Source organism: Anoplophora glabripennis, unplaced genomic scaffold (assembly GCF_000390285.2).
Source record: "Anoplophora glabripennis isolate ALB-LARVAE unplaced genomic scaffold, Agla_2.0 scaffold15, whole genome shotgun sequence".
NCBI classification, from domain to species: Eukaryota; Metazoa; Arthropoda; class Insecta; order Coleoptera; family Cerambycidae; genus Anoplophora; species Anoplophora glabripennis.
The window spans coordinates 983,907-998,232 of record NW_019416279.1 but is presented as its reverse complement, the minus strand read 5'-3'; the positions used below and the strand labels follow the sequence as shown (position 1 = coordinate 998,232).

At 32.8% G+C, this 14,326-nt stretch overlaps 1 protein-coding gene across 1 annotated transcript in view; it reads right to left on the bottom strand.

The window, feature by feature from the left end:
• Positions 1-3,002: 3,002 nt before the first annotated feature.
• LOC108905080 (neuropeptide CCHamide-2 receptor-like) overlaps positions 3,003-14,326 on the bottom strand; it is a 92,054-nt gene continuing 80,730 nt past the window's right edge. Inside the window, exons 7-9 of the mRNA XM_023457380.1 lie at positions 7,913-8,081; positions 5,966-5,992; positions 3,003-3,185 (exon numbers count right to left, since the gene is read on the bottom strand). Of these exons, the coding sequence (XP_023313148.1) occupies positions 3,003-3,185; positions 5,966-5,992; positions 7,913-8,081 (379 nt within the window). The remainder of the gene's footprint in view (positions 3,186-5,965; positions 5,993-7,912; positions 8,082-14,326) is intronic.

Here is a 14,326-nt window from a genome sequence, read left to right as displayed (position 1 = left end):
GGAAGCATTTCCGGACCCATGTTCATATGAACTTTTTTACTTAGTTTTGATCATAGAATCGGCCTGTTCAGGGTTGGCAGCTATATGAGACACCCTGTACATATACTCTTACACATACTAGTATATACGAATACGTTCCAAGTTATAGCGCTCACTTGAAATAAGAAAAATTAAAATTGCAAAGATATCTAAGTATAATATTTTTTTGAAAACATGTATTTTTTGTAATGAATAAATGTATTTTTAGAATAAAAAATAATTAAGAATAAAATAGTTGTCACAGCAACCCATCCTGGGTACTAGGTACCGCGAGGACCGTTACCGTCGTGATATTCGTGTTGAGCGACCTCAAAAACCCCCAGGTAATGAGTTTCGGCTAAGTTTATAACGAAATTTCCACAAAACTCCAGGAGACGACGTGGAAACCGGTTGGCCTGGGCAGTAGGTACCTCGGAGACCGTTGCCGTCGTTATGTTCGTGTTCTGCGACCCCAAAAACCCCCGAGTAGCAAAACTGAACTCATTTCCGTCAATATTTTCCAAGTTCTAAATTTTTTATATTTTAACTCTTCGAGATGCACTTTTAAAAATGCATTTTTCTTATGCACCGATGCAATTTTAATTTCTCATTGATCACTTAGGGTCATAAACTTTCTGAGCGCTCTAACGAATCGAATGAAAAAAACCGCATTACGATCCATCTTACTGCACAGATTTCGGAGGTTCAGTGTTTCATTTCCTCGACTATACTGCCATAAACATCAAATTTTTAAGCTATTTTTCGCTAATCCAAACAATATTTCGAAGCAGTTTTCAAGAAAATATTGCTTGATACAGTCACAAAATTGGTGTTGCATTCTTGAAGATGTATTCTCCATTATCGGGCATGAAAACAACCCGCTGCAACCTAAAATCAAAAATAACTTTTCAGGCATTTTGCGCTTCTTGTTAAATCTCCGCTTCGAATATTACGATCTCAAGGAGCTAATAGAGCGACAAACAAAGGCCCGACGTCGCCCAAAAACCGTTTACACGTTGTTTACAGTGAACATTTACCTTGGCCAATTTGTCCTACGGGGGTGAGCACCAAGTCCTGAGATTAATTTATAGCCCTTGGGGGCGGCAAACCCTCTGCTAATTGTGTGCCTAATAAAGAGCAAATTGGGGGCCGGTTTGTGGAGTGGTTAATTTGTTGATAACGAGCGGCTCGTTTTTATTTCAAACAGGGGATGATTGGGTTTGCGGGGGGGTTCGGTTCGCTTTGCATAGGTAGCGAGGCGTATTTACATTAATCCTGGACAGTGTTTGATCATCGGCCCTTAAAAATACGGCAATGTGGCGGAACATTAAAATTATAGCGAAAAGTTGGTTTAGTTAGAGCGACTGCTGTCGAAGTTGCCAGTTGCAAAGTGGTTTGGTTTAATAGTTTCAATTCAGGTAAAATAATTAAAAATCACATTAAGCCTATACAAATTATCTAGACAATGTCAAAAATTCACCTTCATACCATCCACAAAATGAGAGATACATATATAGTATAGTAGAAATTTTTTAAAAGGGTTTTTGTCCCTTCTGATTCTGAACTCAATATACAGGGTGTCCCATTAATATTGCGAAAAAATTCAGAGGGAGTTACCTTGACCTAAAATAAGGAAGAAAGTTCCTATATACCTATGTCCGAAAATGCTTCGTTTCGGAGATACAGGGTGTTGAAATTTAGAGAAAATACAAGGTTTTTACTAATATCTGGAGAACCCTAATTCCGATTTTTTTGAAATTTGGTATGTTTGTTAATAAAAACGGTAGACGTCTTCTGACGTAATTATATTTATTTTATCTATTCCAGCGGCGTCCGGGGACTCACTACTGTTGATATTAATAAGTAAACATATGAGACGTCACTGCTTTTTCTTAGGTGTCATATTTTTTTCTAATTATGCGATTAAAAATACAACTTTTTTGTCTCTTTACTTTTTTTGATATCTTGCTTCGTTTTCGACTACCGTACGTAGCTAAAGGTTGCAGCAAATTGTAAGTAATTTAACTTAAAAATGCACAATAGGTAGTGTAAAATTACATTGAACTTCATCTGCAAATTTGTTTAATGTAAATTTGAAATCTATAATCATATTCCAACATAAATATAAAATTACACTTTATATTACAATTTCTATAATATTTTCAACAATAACTATTGTAAATATAGACCGAATTTACTTTTTTTACAATGTACACATTATTAAAAGACTGTTTTCTCACAAGAAATACATTCAATGTTTTTGTTGTTTTTGTAGCAACTGAAATTCAGTAAAACAATTTCTAGATCAAATACTGTAAAATTGCAAATAAAATGGATTACTTGTGAAAAATACAATTCAAATGTAATTTATCGATTGTACTGAAAGCCTTCGTATAATTAATATGTAAAATTATATTTCAGCAACGTAGAATTTACATCTAAACTAACTTAAAACTTTGGCAAATTTAATGTATTTTTTCCGTAAAGCTATGGATATAAGCAATTGTAGCAAGACATGCAGAAATGTGAAATTACATTAAGTACTGTAAATTTACAGGAAAATTATATTGAACTTACGTTTCCATTGCTTATCATTTTAATGAGAAATAGTCACATTTATTTTTGTAAAATAATTGTAAAATTACATCAACTGTAATGTGAATTTACTTAATTACTTTTTCAGTGTATGTACAACTAACGCTGATTTCTTATAAGAAGCAATTCCAATATGTCAAGCTTAGTTTTGGGAATTTAAATTTAAATCAACTTTCTCAGATAAAGCAGTGCAAAATTACAATTAAGGCAAAAGCAGTGTATACCTTTCTGTATTTTTTTTAACTCTATTACGTTTCTGTTTCAGACATGCAGGTTAATGCGAATATAAAGCTGTGAAAACCACTCACCTAGTTAAAAAAGAGCTGACAGGTTTATATACAACCCTTGATCTCCGAGAAGGTCGTGTACTTAGAGAAAGACCCCAGTTTTCAGCTGCAGTACCCGCCCTTGTCTATCTCCATCTCGCTGCGCAGGATCATGGTGTTCTTGATCCCCACTTCGTTGATGTCGTTCTTGTTCGCTATTGTTAAGGTCAGAGAGGTGGTATCGTCCAGATTTTTCCTAGCTATAGTGCCTTTTCTATAGATGCTTTGGTTGTCCAACGTGGTGTTCTATAAAGGAGAAAGATAATATAGTCAGGGTTGGTGGTGATTGGGGTATCTTTTTATAAATTAATGGTTTTTTGTGTCTGTGAAAGTTTATTGTTTGAAAACAAGAAGGTATAAAATAAATATTTTCTTGATTATGTTTAAATTTTCTCTGAACATATTTTTAGACATGAAGCGGTTTCTAAGATGTTTCTATGTAAAAAGGTGTTTCAACTTTATGGTTTCTCTCAGTTTATAACAAAGATCGTGGGCGCACCCAGGAATTTTGGCAAAAGGGGGGGGGGGCAAAACCAAACATTGGTCTAAAGTGAATCGCTGACTGTTTTACACTAAACGCCGCCTCAAGTATCTAAATAAATAAATAATATGCTTATTTTTGTTTAAATTTTTATATTAATTAAAACTATTCTGAAGAAATCACTGTAGATCATATCTACCCGATCTTTTTGATTTTCAACATTATATTTGTGCTTATTTTAAAAAACGGGACACATACGAGTCTGCTCCCATAAATAGAGACAGGTATTTAATAAGATTTGATTGAAGGTTATGAATACAGGACTGGAGAATATTATAGAAAAGTATTTTACAATAAAGGACAGGATATTGCGATCTTATAATACTGTCTTCAGTATTCCGTGGGATAATGAGAAAGTTATAATTAAAAAATCGTCTATTTTAGCTTCGAGGAATAAACCTGCAAATAGAAAAAAAACCTTTGAAATTGTGAATCGTTTTTCGTGCGATAGTAGTTTATTGAATTTCTTGCTAAGAAAAGTTTCAGGTAAGTTTTACATTAACTGTGAAACTTTTATTATCACTGTCAAAGAAAGATTAAAAATTATCCGACTGAAACTTTACAAATAGAACACGTTTTATTTTTATACAACAAATACGTCCATTAACGGTGTCATTATAATGCCAATTTTTCTCCAGACGACGGACGCCTCGAGCTGAGCACTCAAATAAGATATCCTATAATTGCCAATTTAAATGAAAATATGGGCACTCCGGACGCCTCGGGGCTAATTTCGAAAACCGAAAGAAACAATTGCTTACAAATGGCGCCATTTACTTGAGCGATTTCCGACAGAGGGGTCGAGATCTTTCACGGCAACTGGCGGAGTAAATTGAATTAAATATGAGCCGAAAAAACTGCTAAAGATCCCCTTTTAGCCTTCTGTCTCTGTTTCGAGTGTGAAAACCATCTGACTGGTGGAAATTATCTTATAAAGTCAGTCAGGGCGCCTTTTCTTTGTATATTTAATTTTTTCGTTCGTTAAACGTCCAAAAACCAGAGTTGTATCGAATATATTTACAGAATACATTATTCTGTAATCAATTGTGTCTAATATATGATAATAAGTACCTACAGTTATCAATATTCAAATAAAGTTTATGATTATTAGTTTTTTTTCTTTTGGGTGGAAATTATTTTATGAAGTCAATCAACCAGATTTGTAAAAGAATATAATTTACTGAATACACTTTTTCAGAATCACTGTATACCTGCAAAATACGGTTTTCAATATTTATAAAGGAATGAAGGAAAATTGAAGTTAAGAAAGTATAAAGATACTAAATGCCATTGACTATCCGTGATTACAGTGTATTCGCAAAAATTATTTTGTGAAATTATAAGAGGAATTAATTCACTTTTCAAATATCTTTCAAATGATAAACCTTTTTATACTACTCTTAATATTGTAAATATACATATCCTACAAAATACGAAAAATAGAATATGCTTTATATTTCTTTTTACACCTCTGTATTTTTTTCAAATGTGAAAGAGATGATAATTATTTCATTCTTTGACACCTTTTCATTGTCTATTTTATTTTGTTGTTTATCCTAACATCTAAAAATCCGACTTTTCCCGAATGCAGTTTGCTGAATACATTACTCCTAAATATCTGCAAAATGATTACACTATGCAATATTCATAGAAAGTGTAGGAATATTGAAGTTTCGAATGAATTCAGATATTAAGTTCTATATTCGTATTCATGAATCCACTGTATTCGCAAAAATTATTCTGTGAAATTATGAATAATAGGGAAATTAATTCACGTTTCAAATATATTTATTGAATTCTCAATACTCTTTGTCCATTTATTTTTTTCTTTCACCAAATGTTTGAAAACAAGTTTTGGTTTAGAATATAATTTATTAAAAACGTTTTCTAAAATAATCATATCTGCAAAAGAAATATTTACAGAATATTCTGTAATCTGATATGATACAATTATCAGTATTCAAAGAACTTTTATGAATATTAGTTTTTTGTCCTTTTGGGTGGAAATTATTTTATGAAGTCAATCAACCAGATTTGTAAAAGAATACAGTTTACTGAATACATTATTTCAAATATATGCAAATGATACAGTACGCAATATTCATAGAAAGTGTGGGAATATTGAAGTTTCGAATGAATTCAGATATTAAGTTCTATATTATATTCGTATTCATGAATCCACTGTATTCGCAAAAATTATTTTGTGAAATTATGAATAAAAGGGAAATTAATTCACGTTGTAAAATATATTTATTGAATTCTCAATACTCTTTGTATATTTAATTTATTCGATCACCAAACGTTTGAAAACCAGATTCGAAATAGAATATAATTTACTAAAAATGTTTTCCCAAAATCATATCCGCAAAAGTAATACAGTAAGCAATATTTATAATTCATGAATACATTGTATTTGCAAACATGAAACTGCGAATATATGGGGAACTAATTCACGTAATTAACTGGCAAATCTTTACATATCTACACCTAATCTTCTAATAAAATATTTAAGCTTTGAATGAATATACATATTAGGTACCATTCAATATTTGTATTCATGGATACAGTGTAGGTATACGCAAACGTTATTTGTGAAACTGTGAACACAACTCGCTTTTTAGTTTGTAAATGTGTCATATTTACAGACTAAGTTTGTTACAATACAAAATATAGATGCTTTAAGTTGCTTTTTTAACCCTCTCCTTCCTTTTCAAATGTGAAAAGGTCTCTTTGGGTAGAAACTATATTTAAAGTTAACCATCGATATTTTTTCTTTGTGTATTCAATTTTGTAGCCCGTCTAGAAGTCAGAGTTCGATTCGAATACAGAATAAAGTAAGAAAATTATTACAAATAGACGTTACAAAATGAAGAAGTGTGAAGAACATCCAGCATCTTTTATCTATTAAAAAAATTTATCGCATACCTCGTTCTTTTAGTTGTACAGGAGAATATAAAAAAGGATACCTTGAAAACTACTTTAAGAATGGAAATTCTTTAAATTCCTATAAACTGCACCATCCTGTTCGGCTTTAAAGAGAAAAGTTCTCATAGGAATTCCTTTTCAAATGCGTGTACCGCTTCGAAATGCAAAAATAAATTGGTAGGTCAGAAAACAAACGCGATCTAGTTGTTATCTGGCGTAGCAAAAATAGCTGTCCTTTTAAAACCAAGCTTGGTTTCAGCAAAAAAGTCTTTGGTTACATCCGAGTTGTCACGGAAAACGGGAAAACTAATGATGTATTAGGGCCGGGATGCCGGGAATCGGATTTATCACGTTACAAATGGCGGAAACAATAAGGTTCGGAGTATGACGGTAAAATCCTAACCTCTCTGGCTACGTTTTTATGTACTTGTCTCTGTCCTCAATTGGTATCCAGTGAACAATGAGCTTATAGGAAATGATTATTTACTGGTTGTATTTACAGTAAGATCAGAGATTGTCGGAATTTATTTTTTTATTATTACGTAAATTTAGAAATAATTTTTCAAATTGAAATCAATATTGGGAAATATGTAGTGAACATTGGCCAGATTTCGACGCGTTGCTATTAGAGAGGCGATCGAACGTCGACTTTGACCACTTGCAGTTACATAACCAGGGACAAATATCTGGCCAGTACGATTAACGTACGTAAATTTAGTTGCGAACTTAAAGTCAGTATTACACATATCTGCATGTTACTTATCACTGTTATTGTTACCTACTGTATTGTTATACTGAGTGTTTAATAAACACACAATATTTATCAAATATACTGTTGCTAATAAAAAGTCCTACATACAATTAAGGAGTCTATATAACATAGAGAAACTCCACAGTTGATCTATGTTATGCGTAAATGCTATTTTGAAGTTAGAGGTTCTCAACAAGTTTTGTTTGAAATCTTCGCAATTTTTTTTGCAAAAAATATTAACTACAAGCTCTGCATAGTAAACTTAAAAACTGTTATATGTACACATAAAATTCACTCTTTATATTATTGCTTTTTTTATTCTCGATTGAATGTATGTCCTATATTAATGAAAATGTCGAACCGTTTCGATATTGCCAAAGTGGTTATCTAGAAAATAATGTTACAAATTAACTCCTTGCATTGAAGTTGCATTGTAACATCGATATATCTATGGAATTTCAGCACAGCAACTTAATGTGGGTGAGATATAACCAACGAAGCATTAAATTTTATTGTTTTTTCAATAGAATGCAGAGAACGGCCTACTCAATCCTAGACGGTGCTTGTAGTTCGCAGAGTAGTTATTTAAAAAATATTATTATTTAAAAAATGGCTCTTAAACCAATAAATCTATAATATTTGTAGGCGCCTGAATGGAACACCCTGTATTAACTTGTGTGCTTTTTCGGGAGAAAGTTATTTTTATATACAGTTGTAATAAATAAACGAATTAAACCATTTACAAGATTTATCTACCTGTGTGTGCCTCCTGTAGGTCGAATTGAAGCTCGTCTCGCAGTTGGCGGCGGAGAGGGTGTTCCTAGGCCACCTCGGATCCCTGCAGCACAAATAACGGTTGAAGTGGGCTCTGAAAACGCCACTCACGCAGTAGAGTGCCACGGGATTGACGCAGGAGTTCAGGAAGCTGAAAAAAGGAAATAACATTTACCATAAGTGTGTATCTGTACTTGATATCATGATGGGGCATGTCGAAGGGTCTTTACTTCCTAAAAATATAAATGATTTCGTGGCTTCAGGGTGAAATTAAAATGCAAAATCGGTCTTAGATTAATGTGAAGTGGGCCATAAAATGTAAGGCAGCTTTGTAAATGTAAGTTAAAATTTAGACTGTATTTAATAAGATCAAAATTACATTAAAATACAACATTCTGTTTCACCGTTTATGATTGGTGTAATCTTTCACGAGATAGATTGAACCAATCAGCGATCGCATTATTTCTAGCGTAAACATAACTAAAAGTAACTTAAAATTTCAAGTTGTCAATGTCAGAAAAAGTAATTTAACGAAATGAATGTATTTTTAAATATTACAAATGATGCGAGTATCAACCTAAATTGTGTCTGTAACCAAGGGTTGTCAGTAAACAAACAATATTTTTTGAGTTGAAATCACGTTGAAATCCTAAAACCTAGACTGAACAAATGGAAAATGTGGAAATTCTATCTGAAATTTTAGAAAAAGCTCCTGCGGCTACTGTAGGCATCATTCCAGAGAAATCAAAATCTATATACGACAAAGAACTGAAGGAATTTCAATATTGGAAAATCATAGAAGGGGTGAAAGGCGTAAATGAAGCTGTCTTGTCGGCTTATTTTTTCTATTTAAGTGAGAAATTAGCCCCATACACATTGTGGACCAAATATTCCAGGTTGAAGTCAACTTTGAGAGTTTACATTGAAATTCCTAAATACGGAAGACTAGTGGCATTTCTAAAGTCTAAGCACAAACATTTTTAACCAAAAAAATCCAAGGTCTTAGAAAGAGAACAAATCGAACAATTTTTGCGTGAAGCCCTAGACGAAGATCATCTTATGAATAAGTAGATTCTACTGAATAATTTAACTGAGTTATGTTTACTAAATTTGTTGTTTTTAGGTAGCGTTGATATGAGGAGCTTTTGGCGCTTGCCGTTGCGAGGAATTGACCCATCTAAGCATAGACAATATAGAGGACAAATAGGTTATACAGGGTGTATCTTATGTGTTGACTTTAATTTCAAGGGGTCCTTGTCATATTTTAAGCAAAAAAGTGCCTATGAACAACGTATTTTTTTGAGGGCGCCAATAATGAAGTAGCTAGGAGCAACCGTTTCCATGAAAAACGCATTTAAACTTACTTGAGCTGGAAATATCATAAAAATTGAATTAAATCAAATGCTAAAAATGAGAACCACCACTGCCAATACAAGCATGTAATCTTCTGCTCATCGACTGTCGCACACGTTCCAAAATTCCTGGAGTGTTGCGTATGACATTACAAGAATTTACAATTCTGTTTCTTAAATCATTTTCATCTACAACTGGCGTTGCATAAACAAGCGACTTCAGATGTCCCCAAAAGAAATAGTCCAGAGGATTTAGGTCTGGAGATCGTGCTGGCAACGGCTGAGGTCCTCTCCGACCTATCCATCGCTGAGCAAAAGTGTCTTTAAGATGTTGGCGAGCAGCAAGACTGAAATGAGCAGGTGCCCCGTCGTGCATAAACCACATGTCATTTCTGGTTGCTAGTAGTACATCTACTAACAGACCAGGCAATGTTTCAGCTAGAAACTGTCTGTAAGTCTCACCATTCAGTCGAGGAGGAAGAAAATGCGGTCCGATGACATGATCACCAATAACTCCGGCCCACACATTCACCGAAATCTGCTGCTGAAATCCACGTTCTCCAATAACATGGGGATTTTCATAGTTCCAAAAATGATTATTGTGGAAGTTTATGATGGCATCCCGTGAAAAAGTTGCCTCATCTGTGAACAGAATTTTAGACGTAAAGTTGGGATTCTGCGCAGTTTTTTGGAGAAACCATCGACAATAATCTAATCGTGCAGGAAGATCTCTTGGCAACAGTGGTTGCACGCGTTGAATGTGGTACGGATAAAGTAAATTTGTGTGAAAAACCCTCCAAACACTTTGATGACTTATGTTAAACTGTTCAGATAATCTTCGCGTACTACTTGACGGATTAGCTTCCAATTCTTGTAGGATTGCTTCTTGTAGTTGTGGTGTCATTATTGTTATCGGTCTACCAATACGTTCAGCGTTAACATTTAAAGATCCAGTTTCGCACAGTCTAGCATGGAGCCTTATGAAAGTTCTTTCTGATGGAAGTGGTCTATTGGGAAATCGTTCCTGGTAAATTTGACGGGCTTGTGCAGCATTTCCATCTGCTAGCCCATAAATGAAATGTATTTGAGCTTGTTCAACGTTATTCATAGTTAACTGCACACTAAAAGATAGTCAACTGACAGTATCTTGTCACTTTTAATGCCAAATATCATCGGAATTTTGTTATCACAGGAATTTTTGTATTCAACAAAAAAACATTTCTTTAAAATCTTTTAAATAAGGTAGGAAAATCGATTATTCTAATCCAAAATGGCATACAGGGTAGCAGAAAAAAGTTGCGATGGATTAAAGAGGTCGAAATCGTTGCCGGTGGCGCCCTCAAAAAAATACACCTAAATTGACCACAGCTTTGAATTTGTCATTCCAAACAACCCCCGTGTATGAAATTTCATTAAATTATTTCGAATCGGTCGAAAGATATTTAAGAAAATGCGATTTATTTTCCCAACTTTGACACCCTGCATCTCGGTAACGAAGCACTTGCGGACCGATGTTTATATGCACTTTTTTGCTTAAAATATGACAAGGAATCACCCCTTGAAATTAAAGTCATCACTTAAGATACACCCTGTATTTTTTTTTAACCTAGATATTGGACTTACGCGCACTAGGTGGACACGATGTATAGGAAACTGACATTTCATGTGGTAAAGTGTCACTTTAGTAAACGCATTTGAATTTAGTAAAACAGCATATTATCAGTCTAAATGCGAAAAATGGTTTTAAAACATTCCAAAATTTGCTATTAAACAGCTAAAAACTGCCGCTTTGCCAATGAAAAAGAGCGTGCTGTTAAACGCCAAATACTCACCGTTTATTAAAACCAGCTATTCCGCACAGAGCAGCTGAAATCTATTTAAAACTTTAATTGAAGCGGTTATTTTACACAGCGTTCTGCGATTAACTGCAGAACAAAGAAGTCGGCTCCTCTCGCCTGCAATTGTTTGAAGCGAGAACGCCAAAATAAAACGACCGTCCTCGCAGATATTAACTGGAATCAGTTAAACCAGCATTACCGGCAGTAATGCCAGTCTTATTGCTGCGGCAGCTGGATGCCGCCCCAACTTTCCCAATATTTAACTGGCTGATTTCGCCGGCGCAGATCCAGACGTAAAACCCGGAATCCCTTTTTGATGAACCGAAATATTTATTACTGGAACTTCTCGACCGGCGAGGTTTCGATAACGGAACGCAGGTGGCTTGGAGATGAAGCTCCTAAGGCAGTTTTTTCTTGAATTTTGCCATTATCTGAGGACGGATCGGTGAGTTATTTTTTTATGTGTATCGCATTTAGATCTATGGCAAAAAATGGGTGGTCGTTCGGAATTAGAATGCCGGATTCGACGATTTTATTGTAACGGGTATGCGTGTTCAGGATAACTGTCCGGCGAGTTTCATTTTTAGTACAGTCATTGAAGCTGAAAATCAGCTCTAACCTCCGAATTCATTGAAACTGCATGGATCTGCATGAAAATTTAGAATAAGGCTCATCTTAGGCTCAAGTTCAAAAGTGACATAAGCCCGATTGACGCTTTTTGATTTTTAGGGGTAAAAACTATCCCTAAGTGAAAAAAATTGAAAAAATTAAGTTTTAAGCATTTTATTGATAAAAATCTTGTTCAAGCACAACGATTAAATAATGTTCTCGAACATGTTTTATGATATATTTAATCTTTTCGATCTTTTATTTAACCCTTAAAAACTACCCCTATGCAAAACATTATGATAAAAAATTACTTTTTAAAGATTTGGAATGATTAAATCGCGGAATTATTTAAAATAAAAGTTATCTTATAGCAAATAAAAGAATTTTTCCCTTTCAACCCCTAAAAACCACCCCTGGATTGACAAAAATGATAAAAAATTATTTTTTAAAATCTTGGAATGCTTTAACGGTGCAATTATTTAAAATAAAAATTCCCTCATTGCTTATGAAATAATTTGTATCTCATAACACTTTTCAACCCTTATAAATCATCCCTATGCTAAAAAATGATAAAGCTTATATAGTGTTATGAGATACAAATTCCCTCATTGCTTATGAAATAATTTGTATCTCATAACACTTTTCAACCCTTATAAATCACCGCTAAAAAATGATAAAAAATTACATTTTAAATCTTGGAATGCTATAATTGTGCAATAATTTAAAATAAAATTCCCTTATATTGTTTATGAAAGAATATTTTACTTTTGCCATTTTCAACTCTTATATATTAATGTAAAATATTTTTATTATAATCGATTTTTAAATACAATGAGTCATAAAAAAAATTGCTACGCTGGATATAAATAATCACACTAAATTTTTTTATTTATTTTATTTGTATAACATATAATATATAAAAATGAGAAAGCCTATATTTTGCTCCGAAAAAATGTCATTAATTTTACCATAACTCGATTAATTTTGAAGCTATAGTTTCCCACAGAAAAACATTTTAAAGATAATTTCAAGAGCTGTAAGATCGTTTGCATATACAACCTTAAAAGGTTGTATATGTTTAAAATATACTTAAAAGTCCTTCGATTTTTAAAGGGAAAGGATCGAAGGGCTCGAGACAGGTCGTTTTTTCATTAAATTGGATACTTCAAGCGGCGATATCTCCTTTATTTTTTTTGCTATAGGAATAAAAATATTTGTTGAAAAAGAAGCTACATTTTTGTTGTCTATCATTTTTTACGTATCTCATAGTTTCAGAGTTATTATATAAATAAGGCAATTTTTTTTTTGAATAATGAAAAATACGTTTTCAACTTTTACCGTACATTTACCAGACATTACAAACCAGAAATTTCTAAAAGTCTAGCTATACATAATATAAATAATATGGACCAACTATGTGTTTATTTAAATAGGGTTGAAAGAAATACTAACAATAATAACAATTACGTAAATAATCAACATCATAATACACAAGTACGAAACAGAAATACACATGATCAAACCAATACACAAAACACATACAATACTTTACATTACCGTCATGATAGACGATATAATACACAAAGGCCTATATATGATAGAAATCAGTATACTTATAATGCACAAAATACTAGAATGTGTATTAATAATGATAGGTCATCAAATGGGGGCAATAATGAAAGTAATAGGGATAATCGACAGGTAAATTTCTAACGTTACAGTCGTAATGTTGATAGGTCCATTTCAAATCCAGGAAATAGATTAGAAAATGAACAACGACTAACACGTTCGTTGGATCGTAATAGGGAAGTGCAAGTTATACCAAGTGCTTCACACATGTTAGAGGCAACTCAGGATTTTTTATAAGCAGCAATCCAAATAGGAACTTCCACGTATGTAATTACGAACATCCTCGGGAGTTCATAAACTTAAAACGTGATCTAGAAATAGAAAATAAAATAAATTTAATTTATATTTTGGGAAAATTGTTAGAAACGAAAGTAACAATTTTAGTAGATACGGGAAGCGAAGCTTCATTAATAAAAGGAGGAGTAATAAAACAATATCCTCAATTTTTCAATAACATTATTAGAATTCTCAAAATAAGTTTAATAGGTGCTAATAATAAAAAAATGTATGAAAGTAAATAGAATGGTGAATATTCCTATCGAGATAGAAAATATAAGTATGGATTTAGAATTATTGATAGTACCGGTGTTGGAAAATAATATTGTGTTTGGACATAATGAATTGGATAGAAACAAGGTAATCATTGATTATAAAAAACAAAATATTAATATTCAGGGAAAATTTATTAAGTTTAATGAGAATAATTTACTGATAAAGGAGAAATGTGTAGCAACAATTGGAAATAGAGTGACATGATTATAGAAGAGTATGTGAGTTAAAAAATGATATAAGTAATGATAGTGAGGTATATAAGGTAGATGATTATTATGATGAGATGAAATTTGAAGAAGAGAATGATAATGGTATGGAATTATGCAATTATGTGGTGATTGTGATTATGATATGGAATTATGTGGTGATTTAAATGATATGCAGACAGATTGCGATGAAAGGTATAAAATAGAAAT